Genomic DNA, 26,886 nt, shown 5'->3' on the forward strand with positions numbered 1-26,886 from the left:
AGGTGTTCTTTAATGCTGCCTGCACAGCTTCTAATTGACAGAAGCCGAGAAGCCTATAAAGACGTCCTCTACCCCCAGCAACTTGCTCTATGATTTATCCCCTTGACTCTGCAAAAATGAGCAGGCTTGTGTCTGAGTCACTTGATAAGTTCTTCCCCATTGACCCGGTACTGAAATTTCCACTGTCCTGACATTTATAGAATACATCGTGGACCAGCTAGTCAGACAGTGCCCGTGAGAGATATGATTCCCACCAGATACACTGCCATTCGCCCCAGCCGATCGAAGATACGAGTTTTGAGTTAGCTGGTCCAATTGTCCGTGTGACGAGGTCTCCGCCACAGCAGCCGACTGAGCTCATCTACTGTACAGCTCGTGTTTGCATTCCCAAGAGAAAGCTCGAATAACCACGTCGCAGGTATGTGAATCTTAGCTTGACCTGTCTGAATTCTACTGATCCTGAAGACGATGCACTTTCAATAGAACCGAGGACATTCGACCACAATGCACGAGGGCAAGCACCACAGCTCTTTGCCGTCTCTTTGCCCCTAGTCTTGGCCACCAGAACATTTGAGTCATGGATTATGTCGCGAATTTACAAGCTAATGAATGGCAGTGAGCCATTGACATCGCACCAGAGGGTTCCGAGGATACAGCATCCCCGGTACTACTCTACACAAAGCCGCCATGGCTTAAACACTATTCCCGGCACCGTCGCTTGAAGCCACGCAACCTACCTCAGGTGAAGAAATTGACTAGAGGTGCGGGCCGATAACAGGTGTGAAAATCCGATTGCGAGCTTCCCTGCAGAAAAGGCTGAACCATCCTCGTTCTGACAATCGCGGAGACAGCAACGTAGCATTGATCATGTCAAACAAAGCCTGCTATGACGTCAACGATTCGTCGGAAATCGCACCCCCAGCGAGCGATAAGCACGCAAACCGAGGCCTAGCACAACAGAGTCAGCAACTCGACCTGCAGACATATACTCAGGTAAAGCAAGGCACCGATCTTCAATACCGGCCAGACCCAATCGGCAATGAAGTTGCCGCATCACATCTTGATGAGACGCAAAGTCAGATCGATGGTATCATTACCCACGATAATCCACCCGTAATTCGAAATGCAAGACACAGCGATGACCATGGAACGTCCGGGGTTCACGTTGATGACACCAATCTTATAGTGCAAACCCCGAAGGAGAGTTTCCATGCGCTGAATGGTGTTATAAATGGCCACAAGGATCTACGTGAGATCGACGGGCACGATCAAGTTCACACTAAATCGTATGACCAGGTACATGACGATGTCGCTCCGGCGATGATGCAAACATCACATGATAAAACGTGTGCGTTTTTTGGCGGCTCTAGTGGCCAGCCAGCGTCCCAGGCTGATAGAATGCGGGACCAAATTGAGACCCCACCATGCGTTGATGATCATACCAATACTTCTCCGACTATGCTGGCTAATCTACAACATAAAGCCTATGGCTTGTTGGCGCGTCTAATGACCTGATCACTTCACAAGTTCACCGGAACCTCGATTACCCAAAGACACTGCCAGGCATCCAGTTCCATGACAACAATAGCTCCACTATGGTGGCTGCCTTGCAACATCAGGCATATACACTGATTGAAGGCCCAGTAGAGACTATGAAGAAGGATCTCAATGCGGACAGCCATGAACTAGCACACGAGATACCGGATGTCCGAGGTGCTATCCAGAAAGAATATCCTAGTAGCGAGTATTCTGAACTGGCGAGAGACATTGGTTGACATAAAGCTAAATTAGAGATACCCGATCCTATGATTGGTGATTACACCAACGGAGAGCTTTTTGCATTCATCCGACGCTTCAACAAGGTGGGGCTTTCTTGGTCCCGACCATATATTCGTAGGACTAATTTCGACTGATCAGGATGTCTTCGATGTCAAAGCGGTGTCTATTGAAACTTCATGTGGTCTCGACCTCAATGATGCATGGTCTCAAGATCACGCCGGGGATAAGCTAGGTCTGCACCTGCAACGAGTTTATTTGACCGTGATTCTTGGCATCGCGAGCCTTGGAAAACAAATTTCACGACTTCGTTCCTGGAAGGAGACTTGTCGTACATCAATGTTCTGTGCGGTGCGTTGGCCACAGATCCGCTCCTGAATTAAAGTTTCCAGACAAGAAGCGTACTGATCTTAATTTTTCAAGGTATACTTCGCTGCATGGCTATTTGATCTATTGATGCCGCTTGCTCTTGGAATAATAATAATGGTAGTATCTCCGGTGGAAGTTCGCAACATATTGTTTCCATCAGCACCGCGTGCTCTGGTGAATATCAGGACAGGAGGGATTCAGAAGCCCCAAGCAGGTCTGCTAGGTACCAACGATACACTCATCGGTGCTCCGGAAAAGCAGCCGCATGAAGCTATCGAAGAGGAAGCAGCCAACTTTGTCGACAAGGTCCGACACAATATTCAGAGAGCTGTCGGAATGCACAAGAGCCAACAACAGGATGGAGATGGAGATCCACTGGAAGGGAAGGTACCGAAGCCTATCAGCAAAGTAGTTAAGCTGTCCAATCTGCAGGCTCTGCACCAGGACATGTTACTAAGAGTATCGATCAAACTCAACAGCCGATGGAAGAGATTATATGGGCCGGAGTCAATCCAGAAACTATTGCCAACATTCTTGACATTGCACCACAAGTGATCGGAGAGCTGGCTGATAATTGGGAAAGATTTGCGAGGTAAATATGTCTTTATTTCCCCTCAAATTCTTCTACTGACACAACTCCAGCGCGCTTTTACCAACACCGTCATTTGCTCGTTTTGCATTCATCAGAATAGTGGCTGACATTGCCCCTTTATTTCTCCTATCTCTTTTCGTCAACTATTACATGGTATACAAAGGGATTGGGTGTCTCGTTGGATTCGTCATTTTCGGCGATCCAATGCTAACACCTACGATAGCTTGGCTCAAACGAAACGTGCCCAAGTACAAGGAGCTTGCACAACCGAAAAAGTCAGTCTTCTCAGTTCTCGTTCGCTCCAATGCTGACTACAAGTAGCAATTTTCTTCGCGGCGTCCCTACAAACTCCCAGATTGCAATAACTCTTCTTCGTATCGGCGAAGCACACAAAACGCCTCTTCCTCCTGTAAATACCTCCAACCACAATGACCCGGATCATCAAAATCCCATTGAAGCTGAGAACATACCTCTCGGTGCCACCAGTTCCGACGTGCTTGATGCGACCATGCCTTCGATCGTCGAGAAAGTCCACGGCGACGACGATGAAGAGAAGCCAAATCACAAACATCTTTCCAAGATTGTCCGCTTCTTCAAAGGCAATGCTCAATCTATCGTCGAGACGAAGCTGGCCATTGATCACGTTCGGGCTGCCACTGGTTCGCAGAAGGCGAAAGGCCACTTGGGGGTTTTGCCTAAGACAAAAAGGCATCATCTATGCTGGGCCGAGCGTATACCAATGTCGATCTGAGGGGAAACATGGCTGGGCAGTCATTACAGAGTCTTCTAGACCAAGCCTGTTATTCACGCGCGATGAAGCAAAGTTGATGAGCTTTAGAAAGCTGGAACCAGTGTTTGACATTGCCGTGAGTGATATGAAGCGAGTGAAGAGAGCAACAGCCTCTGTAAACACGGCAATTGAGGCAGTGGCTGCGTTTTCGTCGGACCAGAAGTTGCTAGCAAGCTTAGAGATCGAGGATAAGGAAGAAAGAACTTGGAGTTTGACAGTAATACCGGAGCGAGATGACTTGTTCAATCGCTTGGTCGCGACCGGTAATCAGAGATGGGAGAACATGTACTCTACCTGCTGGTGCATCACTCACTGGGTTAGCAAGCCTCACTTAAATTGCAACGCAATCCTACTTGGTTGCATTATATCAGTAAGTTATAGGCAGTTAGGCATTTTCGAATATGATCGCCAGAGTCAGTAATATTCGATATTCATATTCGCATTTTGTAACACCGTGAACAACAAATGCAAATTTTATTTGGCAAATTGAAATTATGCATATCATTCTTCCTTGTTCGCAATTCGTCGTGTGCAATGCAAAAAGGATCGCAGCATAATGAATCTTATTAGGATCAATACGTGGCTGGATCTTTGCGTGATAGGAGAACAAAGGGTTTCTCTACTTATAGCGCATTGTTGAGGGGTTCCCTTCTAGCTTCTTTTATGTCTCGCCTTTGCCCTTTATCTTGCAACGGGCGATGGAGACCCGTGGCACCGTCAAAACTATCTCGCTTTAAATCATGGTTATCAGAGTGAGGTATGACTTGGAGATGTAACGTCTAGCAGCACAAGGTTCAGAGAAACAGTCCCATCATCCCCACCACTCGTCCGCAGTCAATTCGCATTCAATACAAATATTTATTCTTTCATAAGCTTTGGATGTCGATTTTCATTCGAGATCCGCCTCTCAGCTACCGACCAGGGACACTAGTTCATAAAACTCTACCATTAAAAATCCACGGCAACATGATTGGAAGTAAGACGATCTTCATAACAGAGAATTTCCCAACCAATGGACAGAGAAGAAGAGCAACAGAAAGAGGCTTATTGGTTTGAAAATTCATTTTTCCTGCCACCAACATTCGGCTCCATTTTTGACGAATTTCTAGGATTCACTGGCCTGATGTCTCTTTTTTGCTGGCACCGAAATCTATGTACACCGCGTCGTGTGATGCAAGAAACATTTACTGCAATTAAATTCAGTGACTATATTCAATCAAATCCTATGTTCGTGTTATTTTAACGCTATGCTCTTTTGATTGCAAGTGCACCCTCCAGGGTGCATAGGCTGTGCATTAATATTGGTATTGATAAAAAGATTTTTATAGCTCTAAAACCAAAAGAAACAAGAATATTGAAAGCTTCGACTTGAAACAAATCAAAAACCGATGAATCTGAAATTATCCCTGAGACAAGGTCTGGGGCAGGGCCGAGACATCAAGGGCAACCTAGTTTGCTCGTTACTTGTGAGGTAAAAGTTTGGGGCGCCCCGTGTCACAGACACGGTCAAACTGATATATGATGCGCAGGACAATTCAGGTGCTTCAACATCATTCTCTCGTCACCAGTAACCTCGCGCCGCGTTCGTCAAACTGCATACCTTGGCGCGAACCCTCACCTTGCAAATTATCTAATCGGTGATAGACCCCTAGACCGATGAAATATAAGAATCTACCGAATCAGAATTTTGGGCCTACGTACCGCCAAGCCACTTCTTATTCCAAATTCTGACTGGACATAACCCCTTAGCTTCCTGTAAATAGGCACGAAGAAGCTTGCTCGCTTCTACGTCGCGTTTCACTTGCTTGTGCAATTGGAGACACCGCGGATAGTAGCCCCATATTATTGCCGGCGATTTAAACAAACTGGATTCTGCAACCCTTCTTGGGTTCATATGAATGAGCAGGTATCTAAGATGTATAAGTGAACGTAACATGAATAATGACATCGGAATGACCTATCTTACGACGGTCCTTACTTATAGACAGGCTTGAAGCAGGGTTACCATAATGTAAAAGCTTCTTAGAGCCCTCTAGGCAGAATGAGTGAGAGTCTTTTTAGGTAGATACAGTAAATTGAGTGCTTTTTCGGTACTAGATAAGAGCAGAAGGAAGAGAGGGCGACGGTGACCAGATGCCGCAAAATCTTATCAAATTTTCTTGTCTTTCCTTCACCTCCGGGTCTCTAGATCCATCAACCTTAATATTTCAGCTTCCTGCCAAAATGTTAGGACAGTCCCCTGGGGGCGTCCTGGTATAATATGGATACGAGTGAAGAATGTGAGATGTGCCTGATATGAGTATGGTTATATTCAGTCTAATCTCTAGTCCTCCTAAAAGGATTTAGCCTCTCCTTTTCTAGGGGCTCCCTCTGTGCATATGCAAGCAGATAAGCGAGGTAATGTATCAATAGGCGATTCCAGTGGTCCATAGGCAACTCCTCCGCATTGTCTATACCTCGTTGTATGGTTGGCGTAACACAAAATCTACTAATTTTACATCTTTATATAATCATAACCCAGCTTTTCATATTCGTTCTTAGCTGTTTTTAGGGCTCTTTTGTTTGAAAAACAAGGTAGATATCTGAGGCTTGATTCTGAATAAAGAGAGATAAAGAACGAAGGAAAAGCCAGTTTCGAATAATGCTTCAAGGGAAACCCCCAAACAATTTTACAAGGAGGAAGTCGCTAGAAATTACCTATTTTTATCATCATCAAATGGGCTTGCCCTTCAATTATTCCTCGTGTGAACGCAGAGGGTTGATTACAATGGTGCTGGGGCCGCAAAGGCGGACAAGCGATAGGATCTAAGATCCTAGGGTCATTAGTACCCAACGCAAAACCAAAGCTCCAGTGCAATGGAGACACAGCCCGAAGAACAACCAAATGACCAGTATTTTAAGCAACAGAAGCCGCCTTCCCGATTATGGTAACACCAGCAACATACATACACCGACTGGCTTTCGCCTCAGTGCAGAACCCATGTAACAACATGCGATCCCCGCTGCCACAAACGGTAGCACCACCAGGTGAGATAATACCAGTCTTATGAGCTTTCACCATCGACTCATTCGTTTATTATAGGGACTGGTGATACTCGAAACGGTCGCCCAGCGCACATCATATTTGGGATCGAAAAAGTAATGCGTCGAATAGAACAAGAAGTACGTATCGCCATGTAAAATGAGATTTGGGGCCTCAACGAGCGGCCCATCATTATCTGCAGTGTTACGATCGAGGATCTGCACTGCATCACCGATGGGTCTGACACCATCCTTGGCAACCTTCTGCGGCAAGATTGGCGTGGGAATAAGTGGCTCAATGCCGTTGTTGCAGATGCCGCCGTGTCCAATCGTGTTGCCGTCAACTTTAAAGACGACGTATTGGCTGCCGTCCTTGTCCTTGAAGCCCGCTGGGTCGATTGATCTCCACCTTGGTCGAGGCGACACGACAGAGGCATCTTGCTTGGTACGTACGGCCCCGTTGGCTTGTCTGCAACGGCTGTGCCGACGCAGTGGTGCCCGATGCTCGATTTGTCTTCGCCGGAGTAGTACATTACATACTTTCCGTCGTCCTGATGATTTATCAACAATCAGCTTTCCATTGTGGTTGCCTCCGGAAGCCGAGGGGACACTTGCCCTCAGGATAACGTCGGGCGCCCAGTGGTCTTTATCGGTTTCCCAATTTGAGATTGTGGGAGGGCTTCTATGTCTAGCAGCTTCCATGTTGTGAAGTCGGCTGAGGTTGCGACTTGAACACGCTTGCCGTTTCCGTTGCTACCGAAGGCGTACCATCTGTTATCGGCTGCATGCAAGAAGCTAGGGTCGGGGAATTCAGTATCCAGTCCCAACCAGGAACCATTCGCTCGCTTTTCGAATAAAGGCGAGGCAAGGACAGCCGGAAGTAGGGAGAAAATTAGTACAACCCTTGTCAAAAGGGATGTAATAAGAGACATGGGAAGGCTATCTATGAACATAAATTTTAAAAAAATGAATTAGGAACAAAAAAGGTGCTGGATTGAAATTTGAACATGACAGGCAGCTTAACAGATCCAATCGTGATATGGAAGGACTTAAAAAAAAAGTATGACTGACTTCACGGAGTTGACATCATGACTTGAACTTAGTATACTGAACCGCAAAACCTGTATCACCTGATCCAAGATAATTTAGGATTTATTTTGTCCTTATGACGACTACAGTTCATTTTATTTCGCAATGTTGAGATACTAGAGCATTTTATTGGCGTGCAAAAGGAGTAAATACAAATAACTGTTTACTTCAGACCTCAGCATGGCAGATTGTTTCTTTCAACGAATCTACACTCCACTCTCCCTGCCATCACTTAATTGCATGTTTGTTACGATTTTTCTCTCAACTAGTTGCTCCATGTAATAAAATAGTGTTAAATTAACCATCTCTCCGCATTTTCCTACTAGAATTTATAATGTCTGACTTCTCAGCCACTTTCTTGACCAGAGCCATTGCTAGCCCTGTTATTGTGTTTATTGCACTGATTTTATCTCTTTGTGTTTTCTGTCAATTTGAATCGTGTTACAGGCAGCTCAGGCACTCGGCTCGTACGGTAGTTCCCTCCCTTTGGCTTTTCCAAGAATGCAAATATCTCCTAATGTTGTAGTAAGATCCCACGAAAAAACGTGACTGGTGAACCATAGTCCAGTGCCATTTTGAAGAATTTGAAAATGGTGATTGACACCGATCAATTGACCCACCTATTTGGAGAAGTAGTGATCAGTTTTTGTCTAGCCTCGCTATGATTTCTTTGTTTTCAACTGAACATTGCAGCGACTATTTGCAGCGACATTTTGATGCCTTTAGATCCTCGGCGAGAAAGACGAGCGATGGTGGTGTTGAAAATAACGATGCTGAGTCGGTCAAGAATTGTTGGCTCACTGCCGAATCCTTCACGGCTCTCTAAATTTAAGGCACTGCGTGCTTTTCAATCCGCAATGACAGGCTCATATTTCTTGTTCTGATACCTCATCTGTGAGCCATTCAACGTTGAATTACCGAAAAAGGCCTGTGAGTTTATCCCGAGAAGTAATGGATTTTTTTCCCTAGCCTCGCGTTAGTGTGGTGTTGGTTGTGTTGAGCTGTCGATCTGTCCGTTTGGACTGCGGAAAGCGAGGTCACGGTCGGTCAACCCGTTGACAGCTTTCAATTTTCGAACTAGATCATGAAGACACACCAAGGGTTTTTTTGTTTTCTTTTTGAACTTCTTTTTTTGATGGCCATAGGTTCTACAGTATTTCATTTGTCAGATTTCTAAGGCGTTCAACGAAAGGGAAAGAGGTGTCTAATTGAAATATATATCCTCAACAAGCGTTCATCTCTAGCCCTCAAAATCATGAGGATTGATCAGTTAGTTTACCTGACCAACTACCCCTATTGTTGAATACATTGTCAGCAGTCCGCTGGAAAAAAAAAAAAAAAAAAAAAAAAAACAACAACTCCCGTCAGAATTTGACTGCTTCGATGACCGTTGTGGTGATTGTAAACCCAGTCCATAAACATCTGCGTCCATATAGTCTATAAGAGATACAAAGAGCACAGTGCTGGTTACAAAAGAGTCAGGGTATATGGGAAAAAGGTAGAGATTGGTACCGTATGCTCGTGCGACCTAGTCACCGGTTTGAGAGGGTTCCGGTCATCTTTGGATCTGGAGGCAGTAGACCGAAAGGAATAACACGATGGTGCAGCACGCGGCTGTACTTCGTCAGACCTGTGGCCTGACTGCTCTCCAGAAGGCTTGTGATTATTTGCCATTCTCAGTCTGCTTGATTGTAGAATGAGCAACTATCCAATGCGATGTAGAAATGGTGAAAGAATTATCGGCAGTGACTATCCAGAAGATAATATTTGATTTAAGTGGAGGCCCAAGCGCAGACTTGAAATTTAATGAATGCTCTCCCTCCTGCCCAACAGATGTGCCAAAATTAGGATCATAAACCCAAATATTGAGGACTGAGCATGAGAGCGACGCACAAAGTACCTGCCGTTTTATCGTGAAGTACGCGATCAACAGGTCCGCACAAAGATGTACCTTGATGCAGACAACGCTATCTCATGATAAAGTTCATTCGGCCCGAGATAGCACCCAGATGCGATAGGGCTCAGTATAATCTATCAAGAAATATTACTTTGCGAGTGTCGCCAGCTTCCACGACGCTCCGTAGGTTGACCCAAGAAACTGCGGCGTTCTCGCGGTTCTTAAACTGACGTCCGCAAAGAAATATGGATTTGCAACAAACGTTACTTGTATTTACATATGAGTTTCGACTGATAAGTATCATCCATCGACCATTGCTTTCTCAAAACTAGCGCAACTATGAAGGCATTTCTTGCTAGATGGGGTATTAATCAAGTGTCCCAGCATGACAGACGCAAGAATCCTTAATGCTCGGACCAAACAATAGTTTTACCATAAGCCGGAAAATTCCTTGATACTGCGATGGGAACTCGACGATGTGTCATGAGACAAGATGATCGTTAGACCACATTCCATGTTTGATGGGCGGTCGGGCGTTTGGCTACGAGGCTGATGCAGCTAGTAGGATGTGAGTCTGATATGGACAGAGTTAGAAGATTATCGGACGAGGATCGGTGATTTTTCACTCAGCTCTTCTTGAATAAAGTACCATACTACAACTAGAAATTGACAATCCCAAGCCTGTCGTTGATTGGACAAAGTTGACTATCCATTCTACCCTCAATAGGTCGAATATCTCATTGAGTGAAAATTTCAAAATACAACATAGCAATCGTAAGTGAAATCCATTGAAGCAAACAATGCATGTTACTATCATCCACATAAGCTACACATGCGACATTGGCCTAAGCATATATCATTCGGAAACTGTGTTCCTCAAGCACCCGGCTCGAGACTGCTATAACACATTCGAGAACCTTCAAAAGTTATTGATATGTTTTCTTTTCTAAAACATCCACGACGGCTTGAATCTGGACAAGCCTGTTGCCAAATGGTAGCGCGTATTACTGGAGGTATACACGCTAAGCAATACATGGCAAATAGAATATTCCGGGGGCTCTCAGCGCACATCGGTGATCCATCGCGTGTTACAGATGGCTGGTGATTGGCTGCCATGGGTGTGAAGTGTCATCCCAATTCCATCTGTTTTCAACGAGCTCAATGTCTGTATTGCTTCAGCGATACCATCTCACTTTTGCATTACATCGTCATGCAGGTTCTTGTTTTGCGACTCAATAAAATGAAAATCGTGTCGAAGTTCATTGGCCTCAGTCCGGAGAGTATTGCTTTCGCGAAGACAGTCATCCAATCGAGAACGAGGGCGTCATAAATTCCTCTTCGATGCGGCTGTTGGTAGATAGCTCTTAGTGCCTTGGTATAGAGACGGAGGAGGGTATGACCAGTAGCTAACATTCCTTTGCAAACTCACCACCACTTTTACTCGGCGAGACCCTCGCTGAGATCTCTCACTGGGCCACGAGGGATCCTCGGCACTTACCCGAAACATCCTAATACATATTCGACTTAGCTATTGATTAACCTATTTATTGATAGATCCATTGAGTGCCTTAGACAAGCACATTGTGCGCATTGGCCCTGGGCCGATGCAAAGAATAGGTCAGATAATCAAGTGTAAGAAATACGAGTAGTGGTGTATGGTTGTATTTGACATACCAGATTCTTAAATTGAACATTTCAGAGAGACCTTGGCAAGAGCTCCTCCGGAAGAAAAGGAGTTATAGCGTATATTGTTTCCAGTAAACGAAACCATCCACGTCACGTAAACGAACATTAAGGTTCAAGAACCAGCCTATAAAAGAAAGCTCGCCTCGCCCAACCATAGACTCCCATCAATCTCTACTTTAATAATTCTACAAATCCGCACAACAATCCAAATCATCATCATGAGATTCACTACTGCCACCACTTTCCTTGCTCTTGCCATGTCCATTTCTGCTCTGCAGTCAACCAAGATGACTACGGCGACTGCCAAAGACCAATGTACTACTGGTGACATTGCCTGCTGTGACTCGAAGGAAATCCTGTCTGGTGACGGTGTTCTGGGTAACCTTCTCGCTAAGGGTGGTCTTAACGGTCTTCTTGGCAACGATGATTCCGCATGTGCTAAGACTAGCCTACTCGGCGATTTTAATGTCCTCGGCATGAATGCTCTAACATGTTGTGATGACCACGAATTGGCCTTTTTCTAACGTTTTATAGCTTCCACCAAGGACTTCGAGACCGGACCTGTTTGTAAGAACATCATTGCTTGCTGCCCTAAGGGTACTGGAGATGTAAGGCTAAATCCTCCGAACAATGTAAGCACACTGGGAAGCTGATTATGGTTGATATATTTAGTGCACTGCTATTGATTCCGCAGAGTAATTATCAAACCTAGGTAGTGGAAGGGCAAATTGGCGGAGACCGGTTAATTTTAACATGGCTTCGAAGCACTGTTACAGCTGGACTGTGTTGAATTAGACTAGCAGGCTAGAAGAATGCAGCATGAAGGAGCTATCCTGATCTACTGAACGGAAAAGTGTGGGTGAGAATAAAATAAGTGAATTTGTCTAATCCAGGTAAAACCTGGAAGGCAAGCTCTTTAAATATGCTTGGGACCCGGTTTACTATGCCTACGGCATAGAAACCTCTGCCGATCAGGGGTGATCGGAACGTGAGGCGATTCCTATTGGCTTATCCACGTGGGACAACAACTAGGTCAGAATTATGGAGTTTTGCGATGCACTTCAGGAATTGAATTTCACGAGAATAGAACTAAGGACAATTCTCAACACATGTAGATTGACCCACTTCCTGAAAATGAGCTTAGGGCCTCGTCAAGGCCTGCCGTGACCTAAATGCCGCTCCCATTAATAGGCTGCCCTCGTGGCGCGCGACTGCGAATCCGTTGTGACGCCTCGGCGAAGTCCAGCACGGCCTAAACCGTCATGGTCCGCGAGACGATGTCTGTTTACCTTCTCCCCTTGTTTGAGCCTCCCAGTAGACTCGACACGCTATTGAACGCGTCCCCGACTCCTTTCCTTAACTCCCTTCGAAGCACCCTCGAGGTTAGACAGTCCACCAATACGTGGATGATGTTTCTTGTGCGCCACACGCGCATTGATCGTCTTCACTGTAGCTAACGTGCTTGCGGTAGGTGGGTAACCAGTTGTGGTCCGTGCGTAGTTCCATCAGCAGGTACGCCCGCCCCTGGGCAGGCTTCCGGACAGCTTCCTGGTATGCCTCGCCGGTAGAGTATCGTCGATCTTTCGCAGATGATCGCCTTTGCTAGATGTTCTCCATCCCCGCTCCCACTATTGTTATTAGATAGTCTGAATTCGAACATCAATTTTCGTCGCTCTTTACTTACCCTATTCACACATGTACTGTCGCCGTTTGTGGAAATCTAGATATTGTGAGTAGAGGGCGGTACAAAAGTTTTTTAAGTTTTTTTTTCGCCGTGAGGGTCACTCGATGGCAAAGAACCATGCGCCCTCTCCAATATACCACCTATTAAGATGGCGTTGCAATGGGCGCTTAGAAACATTGTTGAAACTGTCGACAGGCTAGCTTGGCACTATGCCGGTGCTGGTCTACGACTAAGATTTCGATGTCCATCAACGGTACTGATGATATGAGGAAAAGCCGTTCTGAAAATATTTTTGAGCACCCATCGACTGTTTTCGCCCCATATCTGGAAGCCAATCACACTCCATCATTACAAACCAATTAGAGAAGGGCACTGATCTTTGGTTACTCATCAAGTCTGTTGGCTCCCCTCGCACCGCCTTCCGATGATGACGTAGTCCAATAAAGACATCCAAAAAGAATTTGCAAACTGCAACATCCTTCTGCTACTGACAGACATGCAAGTCATCTCCGGGATTGCTCTCTCTTTCGCCGGTTCAACATTTCAATCAAGAAACAGGATTCGGTCTTCACGAACCGGGAAAGCGTCATCGGAGCATCAGTCGAAACAATATGGCTTTCGCTTTCGCTGGAATTATCTCCGCACAACAACTGGCCGACGTTTTACCTATTGGTATCGCCATCATCAACGACAAAAATGAATTGATATCTGTCAACTGCCATTTACGAGCGCTGATAAACATTTCTGGCGTGAAATTCTCTGAATGCTGGTTGCGATCAATTCACTTAGACGACGTTGATCGGGTGGCCAACGCATATCATGAGACTACGGCTTCCAAAAAAACCCTGTGCATCGATTATCGCACCCGCGATCCTGACCACCTGTGGCGCGTAATGACGTTGAGTTCCCTGAGTGACTCAGACCTACGGCAATTCGAGCTAAGCGACGAAGGCGGCTTTATTTGCACAGTCACGGATATCACCGCAGAAAAGCAGGCTGAGCAGTCAGAAAGACATCGCACATGAAGCGCAGGAACGCAAGCAGCAACAAGAACGCTTTATTGACATGATCAGTCACGAAATTCGAAACCCTCTCTCTGCGATCTTGCATTGCACTGAGGATATTCTCGAAGCGGTTCGCGGCCAGGAAGAAAAAAAGACCTTAGTATCCGATATCACCGAAGCAGCAGAGACCATTAGCCTCTGTGTTGCGCATCAAGAGAAAATAGTAAACGTTGTTCTTACGTTTTCCAAGCTTGACGCATCCATGTTGGCGCTGTCACCGCGAAGGCGCCAGCCAAAACGGCATTTTGCAGCCCCACTGGCCATATTTCGCCCCGAGCTTCGGAAGCAAAGCATCCATTTCGAGTACAAACTCGATCTTTCTTATGGTGAATGTGAAATTGATTGGGTCATGGCGGATCTTGATCGGATAAGCCAGGTTCCCATCAATCTTCTTTCAAATGCCATTAAATTCACCGCTAACTCGGAGAATGAGCGCATTGTTCGAGTTTCAATGGGAGCTTCGGTAGGGCGACCATCATCCTACCCACCGAATGTCGTCTTTTTTGACTCAGATGAGGCCGCATTGCGTTTGGATGCGACCAACACTAAAGATTGGGGAGAGGGCCAAGCAGTGTACATCATGATCGCCGTGCACGACACGGGCATTGGGATCTCAGACGAGGCCCAGAGGCGGCTGTTTCAACGTTTTAGCCAAGCAACTCCCAGGACAGAGAGCAAATATGGTGGTTCTGGTCTTGGTCTCAATGTCAGCAGAAAGCTGTGCCACCTACATGGAGGAGAAATTGGCGTGAGCTCCAAGGAAGGACAGGGAAGCACATTTGGCTTCTTTTTCAAAGTGCGTCGAAGTTTTGAGGCACGCGATGACGTGTCTGGCAGATATCATGGCACTGAAGTCGATAAATTATGTAACAACATTCAAGCGCTGGGGAAGGAAGTGACCGGTTCTGGTCCATTAGCTAGAGGACCCGAGGTCTTAGAAAACCCCGTTATGACTCGCGTCGAAGAGGTGAACCCAGACAACACAAACGATGAGAGAACGGATCACACAACCGAAATGGCTCGCCAGGCCACCGAAGCATGTACTGCAAACAACCAACAAATACCGTCGGCTGGTCGTGATGAGGGAACCCCAAGTCGACATATCCTTTTGGTCGAAGACAATGCCATCAACAGGCGAATCATTTCGCGCAAGTTGAAAGCTTCAGGGTTCTGCGTTTCAGAAGCGGAAAACGGCCAAGAAGCTTTGGATTATGTCGAACACGTTACATTTGACTGCATACTTATGGACCAAGAGATGCCTTTAATGGATGGCAACTCGGCGACAAGGGCAATTCGCGATCGTGAGAAGAAATTTGAGGCACACATTCCTGTCCTAGGTGTGACAGCGAATGTCAGAGAGGCACAGCAAAGCGAAATGCTGGACGCTGGAATGGATGATATCATACATAAGCCGTACGGAACGGACGAGATTGTCCAGAAGATAAAACATTTGATCGCGAACAAATTGACGCGGTGACGCCTGCTGACTCAAATTCCTGGGCTTCTGGCATATTTCTTTGTACCTAATCTTGGCGAGGGTTGGGCATGAGTTAACATAGTCACTGCCTTTTCTCTAACAACCTCCAGCTAAAGACTCGCGTAGAAATGATTTTACAACAAGAAAGGGGGACTATAGACGACAGATGGCCGAACTTAGAAAATTAGAGACCCGCTTACACGCCAAATTAGTACAAAGATTATCAGAACCCATAGATCAGTGTAGGACACAGCAAGAAGGTACAAAGTGATATTTAGGCATTATATGTATATGTAGTTAGTTCACCGTCTTGTACAGCATTGTAAATTTGAACCGAGCTACATCGGGCAAATAAAATCATCACCATTGCCTTTTTCACAAAGGATCGGCAACTCACTAGGCTTTTGGTCTCCTTTTTCCTGGCCTGGAGATCTATTTAGGCCATCCGTTTACTCACATGAGAAATCAAGAGAGGGTGCTGTTGAACCAGACATGGTAGGTTCTATAAGTGCTTTGGCATAAAGCTGGTGCAGATCAGCACCCTTGATGAGAGTGTATATACAGCTTCATGACGGGCAACCGATGCTTTGATTGGCCCAGACAGTCCTTCCTAATTGAGGCAAAACAACCAACCGACGTCCAAATTCTTCGCATACCTGAGCTGCATTCAACCTACTGGCAGGGTGCTTTAAGAAGTCTGCCCATGTCTGGTATCCCCAGTGCCATGAGCATGCATGCTATTGTTCAGAGGGGTATGGTTGACTTGTTGTTTCAGAGGAATACATGAGCCTATATATACAAAAATGAGCCAAGTTGATTGGAAATCAACTGATCGTCACTAGCTCATATCACAACATCCCCCCCCCTCAGGATCGCTTTGCTGGCAGGGCAATACTGGGTCAATCCTGTGTAGGCAAGACTCGGCAAAACCACTCAAAACCACTCGAAACCTTCGTGGGAAAATAAAGTGGGAAGAGCGCCCGCGATGTTACGTTTGTTGCCTCCGAGTCTCCAAGGTTTTGAAGCCTAGGAGACTGCCAAAATTGGCAAAGGCGGAGGGTCCCAGCGCCTTAGTGAGACCATCAGCGGCCTGTTCCTCAGTAGGAACATACTGAAGACCAATCTCGCCAGCATTGAGCACTGCTCGCTGGTAATGGAATTTCACATTTAAGTCCCTCGTCCGTGTATGGAATTCGGGATTGGGAGGTAGCGCGATGGCAGACTGGTTGTCAGCCATGATGTTGGTGACTGGAGACCGATACAGTTGCGTTTCGGCCAGAAAAAGTGCGGAGCCATTGCAAATGCAGAATGGCATTGTATTGCCCGATGTATTCGGCATGAGTTGTAGACGTGGCTACTTCCCCCTGTCTCTTGGACGACCAGGAGACCGGCGCACCCGCAAGTTGGAATACGTACCCGGACGTCGAGTAGGCTCCATCAGTGACGACAGAGCCGCCAAAGTCGGCATCCGTGTATCCAATCAATTGTCCGCTGCGGTATGTGATGCGATGGTATTGTGTGGCTTTGACATAGCGAAGCAATCGCTGCAGGGCGACCTGGTGGTGCGATTGCGGCTGAGACGTGAAGCGACTCAACGTGCCCAGCGCAAACGCGATGTCCGGTCGCGTTCCAACCATCAGATACATCAACGAACCGATGGCGGTTGCGTATCGTGCTTTAGTTTCCTCATCCGGAGGTTCTTCGTCTGGACGGCGATTCAAGTCTTGCTTGGGATTCATAGGGGTAGATTTCGCCTAGCAGGTTTCCATGCCAAAGTCGGAAAGAACCTTTTGGATGTACTGTTGTTGGTGAATGGAAACGGCTCCGTCGGCATGGTAGTCGAATTGGATTCCGAGGAATGAACGCGGAGTTCCAAGGTCGTTCAATTGAAACTCCTTCTCCAATGATTGTTGCACTTGTTTGATTTCGTGCGAATTGGCTGCCGTAATGAGAAAGTCATCGACATAGACACAGACCACGCAATCGGATTTGTAGAACACGCAGTTGTCCGATTCTGCCATGGTGAAGCCATGGGCGGCCAGCACGCGGTGGACGCATTGGTACCAAATCCGCGGGGCCTGTTTGAGTCCATACAAAGAGCGGCGAAGCCGGCATACGTAGCCTGGCTCTTCGAATCCTTCGGGCAACTCCATGTAGATGGAAGAGTCCACGTCACCGTGTAAGAACGCCGTGACGGCGTCGAATTGGTGAAGCTTCCATCCGCGTAATGCGGCGCTGGCAATGATGCAGCGGACCGAGTCCATTCGTGACACAGCAGCAAACGTTTCGTGATAGTCGATGCCATGTTTCTGCCGATATCCTTTGATCACCAATCGCGCTTTGCGCGTTCCGTTGACTTTAGTCTTGAAGACCCATTTGCAGCCAATCACATGATCTCCGGCGGGAACGTCCTCTCGTCGAACCTTTTCCCATGTTCCGTGTTCGAGAAGCGACGCATATTCTTTCTGGATGTCAGCCCACCATTCCAGCTGATCTGAACCCGACACAGCTTCCCGAAAGGCCACCGGGGCGACTTGCCTGGCCGGTGCGGGATTCAATGTGCCTGTCGAGTATACCTTGCCTAATGACTCTAGAAGACGCCGTGAAGGTCGTCTTCTGCGGCCATAGACGGAATAGCCGAGGTCCTGTGTGGACTCTGCTTCTTGTTCAATTGGATTGACCGGTGGAGGTATTTCCTCCCCATGCTGAGACGGCGTTTTCTCTTGCTCGGATGAAAAGGGCAAAGGCGATACCGGTGGTGTCGGCAGCCCATTAGCCAAGGAAGGTACTGACGGAAAGACCGATGATGGAGGAGCGTTGTCCGGGAGGTCGTTGCCTGATTCCCCCTCGATGAGTGGCGCCACAGGGGTCCTCTCATCGAACTCGACATCACGGGAAAAGACGGTCTTTCCGGAATGGATCTCATACAGTTTGTACTGGATCGGCTCACAGTAACCTAGCAATCGGCACTCGGACGACCTGGGTCCGAGCTTTGCTCGATGCTCTTTGGGAATCAACATCCATGCGCAGGAGCCAATCCGTCGCAGATGCAACAGCGAGGGCGGCTTCCCGTAAATGATTTCGTACGGGGTCTTCTTCTGCAAAATTGATGCTGGCGCGCGCAACTTCAGATAGACCACCGTGTCCACAAGCTCGGTCCACCAGGAAGGAGGAAGGTTCGCATCAGACAGGAGCGTGTTGATCCGCTCCCGGATAGTGCGATTCGTGCGTTCGGCCAGACCATTCTGCCCTTTGCAGTATGGCGGCGAGGTGTCAAACTCAACTCCCTGGGTCTCGAGGTGTGTTCCGATCGGCAGGTATTCTCTCCCATTGTCGGTGAGGAATCTCTTGATCTGGGCGCCGAACTGTCGGTGCACCCAGGCCTCAAATTGTCGGAACTTCTGGAGCGCTTCATGCTTCCATCTCATGGCATATGCCCACGAGCCACGAGAATAATCGTCAGTAAAGGTGATCACGTACCTGGAGCCATCTTTGGCGATCGGCATCTCCATGATGTCCGAATGGATCATTTCAAAGATTCTCGTTGAATGCAGACGTGGCCGTCTTGCACGGGAGTTCCTCTTCTGATGCTGCTTACCCGACATACACGCTGGGCACTGCGGCGTTGCCAGCAGCTGCGCCTGCATTAGCGGTCGGTACGGAGTGCCGGTCTGCCGGAGGACCACCCTCAAGTCTCCCCGGTTCAGATGTCCCATCCGAGCGTGCCACATCGCTTCGGATGCCTGGTCCACTCCTTTGCATGCATCTTCTTCGAGTATCACAGCTTCACCACCGAGTTCAGAGGTTGACGTTGCGCATTCTGCGTCACTTGACTCCTGAGGGTCGTCGACGTCCATGGCCACCGCCTGCGGTTCCAGGGAATCTGCATGGCCACAGGTCGTCGGCGCCCTCGCCAGTTGGACTCGCTCTCGGGATCTTTTGCTCACATGGCACCGCAGGATCAACAGATCCTCCTCCGCATGGTAGGCAGTCCCCACGGTCCGTCCTCGGCGTTGCACAAAGACGTTCTGCGGGTGCGCCACCACCGAGTAGCGGTCTCGCAACAGCTTCGGCACGCTGATCAGGTTCATCCCGACGCGTGGCGCGAAGTATACATTCTTTAACACCAGGGGTTGGTTGAACTTCCCCCGGAGCGTGAGCTTCACCGTACCAATCCCTTCGGCTTCTACTGGATCGCCCGCCGTGTCCAGCATCTCGCGGTGGGGTCGCAGACTGCTGAAGCAGCTCCGGTCCCAGCAGATGTGGCTGGTGGCGGCCGAGTCCAGGATCCACCGGGGTTGCGGTGCGTGGGTATAGAGAGTCGTCACCCTCGCGCTCACGATATTGATCCTCGGTCTCTTGGAAGTCGGCGGGCCCTGCCGATCTTCTCTCTGGCTTGACGGTATATTTTGCATGTTGTTTGTGGTGAGCCGGAAGCACTCCGTTCAGCCTTCAGGGCATGGTCCCTAGGCGGGTGTATTTCGCGCTGTTTCTTCCAGCACTCCGCGACCACATGGCCGCGCTTCCTGCAGTAGGTACATTTCTTGGGATTTCTCTGCACTGCATTGATTGACGGTCCTGGAACTCCCTGCGGGGGCGCGGGAGACTCCTTTCGTCGGACCGTCTGCTCGGCGTTGGACAGCCGATTTCCGATCGTGGTCGGGTTGACCGGATCCTTGTCATTCTGGATCGCATCCACAACCAGGATGTATTCCGGTCCGATCTGCGTGAGCAGTCTCGCAATATGAGTCTTGTCACCGATTGATCCTGGAGCGATGGCATTCAATCGATGTACGAGCAGCCGTACGCGATCAACAAAATCACGTGCACTGGCGCATCGTTCGCCGGTTGTCTCGCGAAGTTGAGCAAACAGTTCGCAGAAGGTGGCGAGTTCCATTCGCCGGTACCGTTCTTCAAGTTCATTCCAGAGGTCACGGGACGTCTCTAGTCCCGCGACATGAATGCTGATGTGGGGGGACAGGTACCGGAAGATGGTGTGGTAGGCCTCGGCTTCGCGGCGCGACCATTCACGGTGGCGCTCGAATGCCTGGACCTCCACTTCGAGGCGCGCTTCAATGGCTCGCTGCCTCACCGCCCCATTGAGGTGGGGCTCCACCAAGGGGTGGATGTCCGCCGTAATAGGTTTGGCGTACTTGAATAGACAGTCGGGACGCTGAAGGTCGCCCGACACGACATCCCAGACCTGCCTTGCTTTGAGGTAGGAGGTCATGAGACGTTTCCAGGTCGCGAAGTTATCGCTTCCCGTCAGAGGTTCGATGGCCGTGACGGCTCGGTCAGGAGAGTCATGGACCAGAGCAGACATAGTGATGATTGCGAAAGCGGGGTAGATATATAATCAAGATTGATGAGATGATTCTCAGATGAGTAGAGACGGCAGCCGAGATTATGCTCTCGGGCTCATAACCTGTTGTAGTTCAGAGGTATGAATTGAGTTGTTATTTCAGAGGGATAAATGAGCCTATATATACAACAATGAGCCAAGTTGATTTCCAATCAACTTGGTCGTCTGTATAGACACTTCGGAGCTAATTCCGACGGTACGGCTTGGTTCCTGATCTGCACCAGCCTCATATCACAACATTAACGATCAGGATTTAAGGAAGAGCAGTGATAGCTTCAAGAGACAAATAAGTGGCTAGCAAGCAACAGCGTGAATCTTTCGCCGTTCTATAATGGGCAGGCATAAATACTGTACGATAGCAAATAGGCAGACCAGGCCATAGATAATGTTATTTGTGGCAGCAGCAGGTCTAGACAAGTCCCCGCGAAGGCGGTAAGTAAATATTCTCCTTCCTCCGCAGGGCGGTTTTGCGCTCGGCTGAGAAGTTAGAGCATGGACTCGAAGAGGGCTCTTTTTGGTGTCGAGACTTTTTTTGACGTGCTTAGTGGTCTCAGAGATCAATGTTTGATGATATGTGAGGTCCATTGGTTTCCCATGCCTCCTCCCCTCCTTGCTTCTACCTCATTCCTCCCACCATCCATTCATCTGCGCTACTCTAATGGTCGGCTCTCGTCTTCTTGAAACGATCCAAGCTAAATAAGTGTCAAACGTCGAGATCTCCATGCAGAACTACCGGAAAATTGAGAAAGTCGGCGAAGGTACGGACGGATTTGACGCGGTTTTTGGTTCCTATTGATACGTTCCTGTCAGAACTTAGCTCACGCGTCGGTTCGTCTCTAGGCACATACGGTGTCGTCTACAAGGCCCGCGAGCTGCACCATCCTTGCCGTATTGTCGCTCTGAAAAAAATCAGACTAGAGGCCGAAGATGAGGGTGTTCCTAGCACCACTATCCGCGAGATCTCGCTACTCAAAGAAATGCAGGACCCGAACATTGTCCAATTGCTGAACATCGTCCATGCCGATAGCCACAGTCTCTATCTGGTCATGGAGTTCCTCGACCTTGATTTGAAGAAATACATGGAAGCTCTACCGGTTAGCGAGGGTGGTCGCGGCAAGCCTCTTCCGGATGAGTCTACGTCGATGGCAACCCTGGGACTGGGCGATGCCATGGTGAAGAAGTTCATGGCCCAATTGGTTGAGGGTATTCGCTACTGCCATAGTCGCCGTATCCTCCACCGTGATCTCAAGCCCCAGAACTTGCTCATTGACCGGGATGGTAACCTGAAACTCGCCGATTTTGGTCTGGCGAGAGCCTTCGGTGTGCCGCTACGGACTTACACCCATGAGGTAAGCACCGGTATTCTAAGCACGAATTGGTTTTCAGCTCACCGACATTTCTCTATCTCAGGTCATTACACTGTGGTATCGCTGCCCTGAAATTCTGCTTGGTGGCCGCCAGTATTCTACCGGTGTTGACATGTGGTCCATTGGCGCGATTTTTGCCGAGATGTACACACGCAAGCCGCTATTTCCCGGTGACTCGGAGATCGACGAGATCTTCAAGATCTTCCGGTAGCTTCTTCTTTTCGCTTGGTGATTAACCAATAACTAAGTGTGTTTTTCGTTCTTCAGTACCCTCGGCACCCCCGATGAAGCGCTCTGGCCAGATATAACCTCATTCCCCGATTACAAGGCCACTTTCCCCAATTGGAAACGTCCCGATGTCTCGATTGTCCCCGGTCTGGAGCTTGCTGGCCTCGATCTGCTGGAGGCCCTGCTTGAGTACGACCCTGCCCACCGAATTTCGGCGAAGCAGGCCTGCATGCACCCATACTTCCGGAACGGTAGCTCATACTACGCGGGCCGTCTCGGGCGCAACGTGTCAACTTGACACCGTCATTTATACCTTGCAAACTCAGACAGAGAACAACTGACGCCTCATGAATGTGGGACTGATCGATGAGCAATTTTAGGTATGGCCTGCATTAGCAGCTGAATTTTGATGTCATTGTTCATCGGTTTCAACAGCTCACTTGGTAAGAAACATGTCTTTATTTGAAACACTAACAGTTGAAAGGGGTAAAGGCTGGAATAGCTAGAATTCGGTACGAAACAAACGCTAGCCATATTACCTGAAAGATATCTACAGGTTCCAGATTATTGAGTCGGTGTAGGGCTACGCTTTAACGAGGTTTGCGGGTCGGTGCCTCACAGCTCAGCACAATCAAAACTACAGCGGGGCTGAGAGAAAATAGCTCGCCAGTCCTAGGAATAAGATTCTATAGTTTTCTTTGCTGATTCCACGTTGAGCCGCTCGCGGCTGGAAATAAATGGTCAGAAGAAAAAACATGAGCCTATCATTGCTGATTGAGAAGGCTCATAATGCACCGCGAAGCCTCAATTTAAGAGGGCCGTTATAGATTCCGACTGTTAGCTGAGCCAATGTTTTTAACCGACCCAGCATCACGTCCGTTAACATGGTTTTATCACGTCTCTCTCGGTAGGCGTTTATGATGGCGTCAAGAAGTCGCTGCAGACAGTCGCGGTACAACGAATAAATGAATTTAAACCGGCCTCAATTAGAATTGATGTCCTACAACGCTTGCTACCAAGCACGTAAGTGGACGAAGCCGAGAAATCTATCAATTCGTTCTTTACCCCCGAAAATTTGCTCTAGAGTTGAACCACTTGACTATTCCAAGCCGAGCAAGCCTTGTGTCTGAGCTACTTGATATGTAAGTTGTGCTCCATTAAGCCAAAATGGAAGTTTCCACTGTACATATTTATATACTACCTCATGGACCAGCAAGTCAGGGCCTGTAAGATATCTGATGTTCGCTGGATGCATTGCTATCCATGCAAGCCGATCAAAGATACGAAGCTTGGGTTAGCTGGTCAAGGTGTCTATGCGAATATTTCTGCGCTATGGCGACCGACTGAGCTGATCTACTGTATAGCCCGGTGGGTGTTCCTAAGGAAAACGCGCGAATATTGTCGTCACATCATGTCGCAGATATATCAGCATTAGCCTTATCTGTCTGGAATCATACTGATCGTCAAGACGATGCGATTTGGTAGAATCGAGAAAGTTCTACCACTGTGCAAGCGCAAGAGCCACCGCTTTTTGCCGTCTCTTCGTCTTGGTCTTGGCCAAACAGAAGCCGCCTCAAGCAAATGAAATCACGGACGATGACCAGGGAGAGACATGCATAGATTTTGACAAGCTTGTGCAAGATATTGAAGCTTTATGGGACCAAAGTCCGAAGCTGAAAGCTGATGCAGCCCGGGTGATTAATCATTGTCACACTCTTGAGGCATCTTTGACGGCAAGCCGGGCGCAAACTTGCTGCCTAGAGGAAACAAATAAACGGTTGAGAATATCCCTGCAGCAGCAGCATGCGGAAATTCAAAATTTACGGAAACGTTGTATTGACCAAGAGGTATCATTGTCTTGTTTTCACAGAGCGTTCCCCATGCTCCAAGCAGATATCAGTGATCTTCTCGAAACCTGGGGTAATATTGAAAGGTCACAGGCCATGCTATGATGTTCCATGACTGGCTGGGTGGGATTGGGATACACCACAACTGCCGTCTCCTTGTTGATTACAGCAATATCATCTTACTTCGTGTTTTGTGGAATTTTATATGCTTTAAGCCAAGGTATGGTTTTCTACTCCGTAATAGGGAAGAATAACAAGTTAGGTTGTTTTTCAAGTGTCAACAGCGGCACGAACATGTCTTGTTTGTTTGGTCATTCGAATGTTGAATCTTACCAGAGACATCCTGGTCTGCCTTGTGTGGGCACTCGTTTCATCAGGACCATATCTTATATTTGAGCATGAACCAGAAAGGCTCTTCATTTTGGCCAGAGACGGTGATTCAGGACATGAAATATCCATCATCTACGAAAATAACACGTAGACTTATAAATAGAGGAAAGTGAGATTGTCTTCTTCGATCGCGAGTCAAGACTGTCGATCTTTTCTAATCGGCTTGCTTTTGAGATGAATAGCCAAAAAGCTTAGAATAACCTTTTTGAGTTCGGTCGATCGCTTCGCGATTTGAGAAAGGGGATGGGGCGGGCGCTGCGTCCGGGGGTCCGCATGATGTTGAACGCACTTGTTATAGATCATGCCTGAGATTTTAAAGTTTTCCCGAAATGCAAGTTTGGTTTGGCCTTAAAATTTGAACGAATCAAATGCTCCTTTGGATCCCGTCTCGATGGCAAATTATGAACTCACACAGTCGGCTCCGAGATACTACCGAACTCCACATGACTGAAGTGCTTGCCGGATCCGAGTCTGCACTATGATTGGTGGTAGCATCCCAGGATCGGGTCAGAGCCCCTTGCCGATCGAATACAAGTTCAGGAAATTTTCTCATGCACCATAGAACGTGAGCAAGTTAAGCAGCAGCCAGATATAACTGTCGGCTCCGAGGACAGGTTGAGTTTCGAGTAAGACGTACCTGGTTTGTAAGCGTATGGCGATGATCTCAAAATAGCGAAACCATGATATCTGAGCTTTCGTAGTTTTAGAATCCGGTTTTCTCCACACCTCTTCAGTCGATCTTTGAAATGAAGGGATTTTATCATTCTGACAACAGCTGTTTAGTAACAATTCATTGCTACATACGAGACTTTACCTAATCATCGATCGTAGATAGACCAGGTGTGATTAAATTCGTTCCCTTCAATACCAAGTGACTGGTCTTCGAATATTTCACCCCTCGCATTATACATCTCGGATGTGGCAGACGGGCCTTTTCTTGTATTTTTGATATAAAAAAAGCACCCTTGTAATACGTTCACTTCCTGTAAGAATTCTCGCATATACATAGATGACAGCTTCTTCCGGCTGGTGAATCAGTATCAAGATGGTAATAGGTCCGTTTTGTTGAAATTTGGGACCAGAACTAAGTTAGACCTTTCCGTTCCGATAAATGAAAGGGGTGTCGATCTTGGTCAAGACATCGAATCATGTTCGCCGCTCTGATGGATCCCTACTTTGTTACAAAACTCTGAGGCGTAGGTTGGACTTACTCTGTATGTTTAACAGCTTATTTGGATATCATATCTGGTTACTGAAAGCAAGATGTTCCTTGAATCCAGTCAACAAAGTCACTTCTGCACCTATATTTACTTTTGTATTCTCTCAATTCATGAAGGCCAAGAGAAGTCTTTAAGTTACACATCATTGTTCGAATTGGGACTGCACATTAGGGCACGTACATCAAAAGAGTGACCTGACCCTATGAATGTCAGCGTTGAAACCCGAGAATGAACGAAAAGCAGACTAGGTCCGAAAAAGGTCCCTTACCAGACTCGCAAATCGACAGTCTGTCGCCAAATCGTGACAAGGTACGTCGAATACACATCCGTTCTCTTAAAGAAATAATTTGCGCAACATTAAATGATGTCTCGACTGATGCATGAGTTCTTTCTCAGCTTGTTTCACTAGATCAAGTTTTGAAATTCACCACGACGCTTCCTCACTTTGCTATTATTTACCTGGATAGCAATGGCAAGCTTCAGGTGAATACTTCTCCCGACATTGCAGATGATGGTAGCGTTATCTTCCCACCCAACGCGGCAAATGAGTTTATGGAAGCACTGAGTTCTGGAACGGACGGCAGAAGCGACCAGCGATAAAAGCTTGCTGTATTTAATTCTAGTCAAGTTTATGATTGTAAAATTTATTATTGCAATTAGACTGTGAAAGTAGCCTTTGGCTATTTGATGAGCGATTCATTAGCCCGGGGCTTGATTCTCATGACCATAGTGTGGCTCCATGGTTCCGGGACGTAAATCCCGTCCACCCCGCCCAGACTGCGGCAAAACCACAATCACAACTACGAGTCGCATCTGTCATAAGGTAATACCAAAGGCTTTCTCGGCATCACTTGCCAAGAAATCTCGGAATTACTAATGTGCATCTCCCTGTTAACAAATTGATTCAGTAATGCCACGTCCAGAGCATCTGTGCTTCCTACCCCGAGTCGAGACGGCCACGTGGAATCTCTGTCGGATACGCGAACAGTTGCTAGATAAGATCTCCTGGCATGGTATTGGTGTAACA

The 26,886-nt window shown here is 47.6% G+C and overlaps 6 protein-coding genes across 6 annotated transcripts; 5 read left to right on the plus strand and 1 right to left on the minus strand.

Annotated features, from left to right (window-relative positions):
• Positions 1–1,288: 1,288 nt before the first annotated feature.
• N7506_005480 (uncharacterized protein) lies at positions 1,289–3,488 on the plus strand (the record flags this gene model as incomplete). The annotated part of the gene is made up of 8 exons (XM_056954774.1): positions 1,289–1,296; positions 1,484–1,737; positions 1,792–1,862; positions 1,918–2,127; positions 2,200–2,532; positions 2,625–2,737; positions 2,788–3,012; positions 3,059–3,488. 8 exons carry the CDS (start codon positions 1,289–1,291, stop codon positions 3,486–3,488), a joined length of 1,644 nt encoding a protein of 547 aa, XP_056813663.1.
• A 3,093-nt stretch (positions 3,489–6,581) lies between these two features.
• Positions 6,582–7,250, minus strand: N7506_005481 (uncharacterized protein; the record flags this gene model as incomplete). The annotated part of the gene is made up of 1 exon (XM_056954775.1): positions 6,582–7,250. One exon carries the CDS (start codon positions 7,248–7,250, stop codon positions 6,582–6,584), a length of 669 nt encoding a protein of 222 aa, XP_056813664.1.
• Positions 7,251–11,438: 4,188 nt separating this feature from the next.
• Positions 11,439–11,919, plus strand: N7506_005482 (hydrophobin family protein; the record flags this gene model as incomplete). Its single annotated transcript, XM_056954776.1, has 3 exons — positions 11,439–11,655; positions 11,755–11,828; positions 11,893–11,919. 3 exons carry the CDS (start codon positions 11,439–11,441, stop codon positions 11,917–11,919), a joined length of 318 nt encoding a protein of 105 aa, XP_056813665.1.
• Positions 11,920–13,515: 1,596 nt separating this feature from the next.
• On the plus strand, positions 13,516–15,445 carry N7506_005483 (hybrid sensor histidine kinase/response regulator; the record flags this gene model as incomplete). The annotated part of the gene is made up of 2 exons (XM_056954777.1): positions 13,516–13,794; positions 13,874–15,445. 2 exons carry the CDS (start codon positions 13,516–13,518, stop codon positions 15,443–15,445), a joined length of 1,851 nt encoding a protein of 616 aa, XP_056813666.1.
• A 6,083-nt stretch (positions 15,446–21,528) lies between these two features.
• N7506_005484 (cyclin-dependent kinase) lies at positions 21,529–22,700 on the plus strand (the record flags this gene model as incomplete). Its single annotated transcript, XM_056954778.1, has 4 exons — positions 21,529–21,565; positions 21,618–22,156; positions 22,218–22,381; positions 22,442–22,700. The coding sequence occupies 4 exons, from the start codon at positions 21,529–21,531 to the stop codon at positions 22,698–22,700; spliced, it is 999 nt and encodes a 332-aa protein (XP_056813667.1).
• Positions 22,701–26,087: 3,387 nt separating this feature from the next.
• On the plus strand, positions 26,088–26,459 carry N7506_005485 (uncharacterized protein; the record flags this gene model as incomplete). The annotated part of the gene is made up of 2 exons (XM_056954779.1): positions 26,088–26,168; positions 26,256–26,459. The coding sequence occupies 2 exons, from the start codon at positions 26,088–26,090 to the stop codon at positions 26,457–26,459; spliced, it is 285 nt and encodes a 94-aa protein (XP_056813668.1).
• Between the last annotated feature and the right edge of the window lie 427 nt (positions 26,460–26,886).

Source organism: Penicillium brevicompactum, assembly GCF_028827555.1.
Source record: "Penicillium brevicompactum strain IBT 35665 chromosome Unknown utg000003l_segment0_segment0, whole genome shotgun sequence".
Classification (NCBI taxonomy): Eukaryota; Fungi; Ascomycota; class Eurotiomycetes; order Eurotiales; family Aspergillaceae; genus Penicillium; species Penicillium brevicompactum.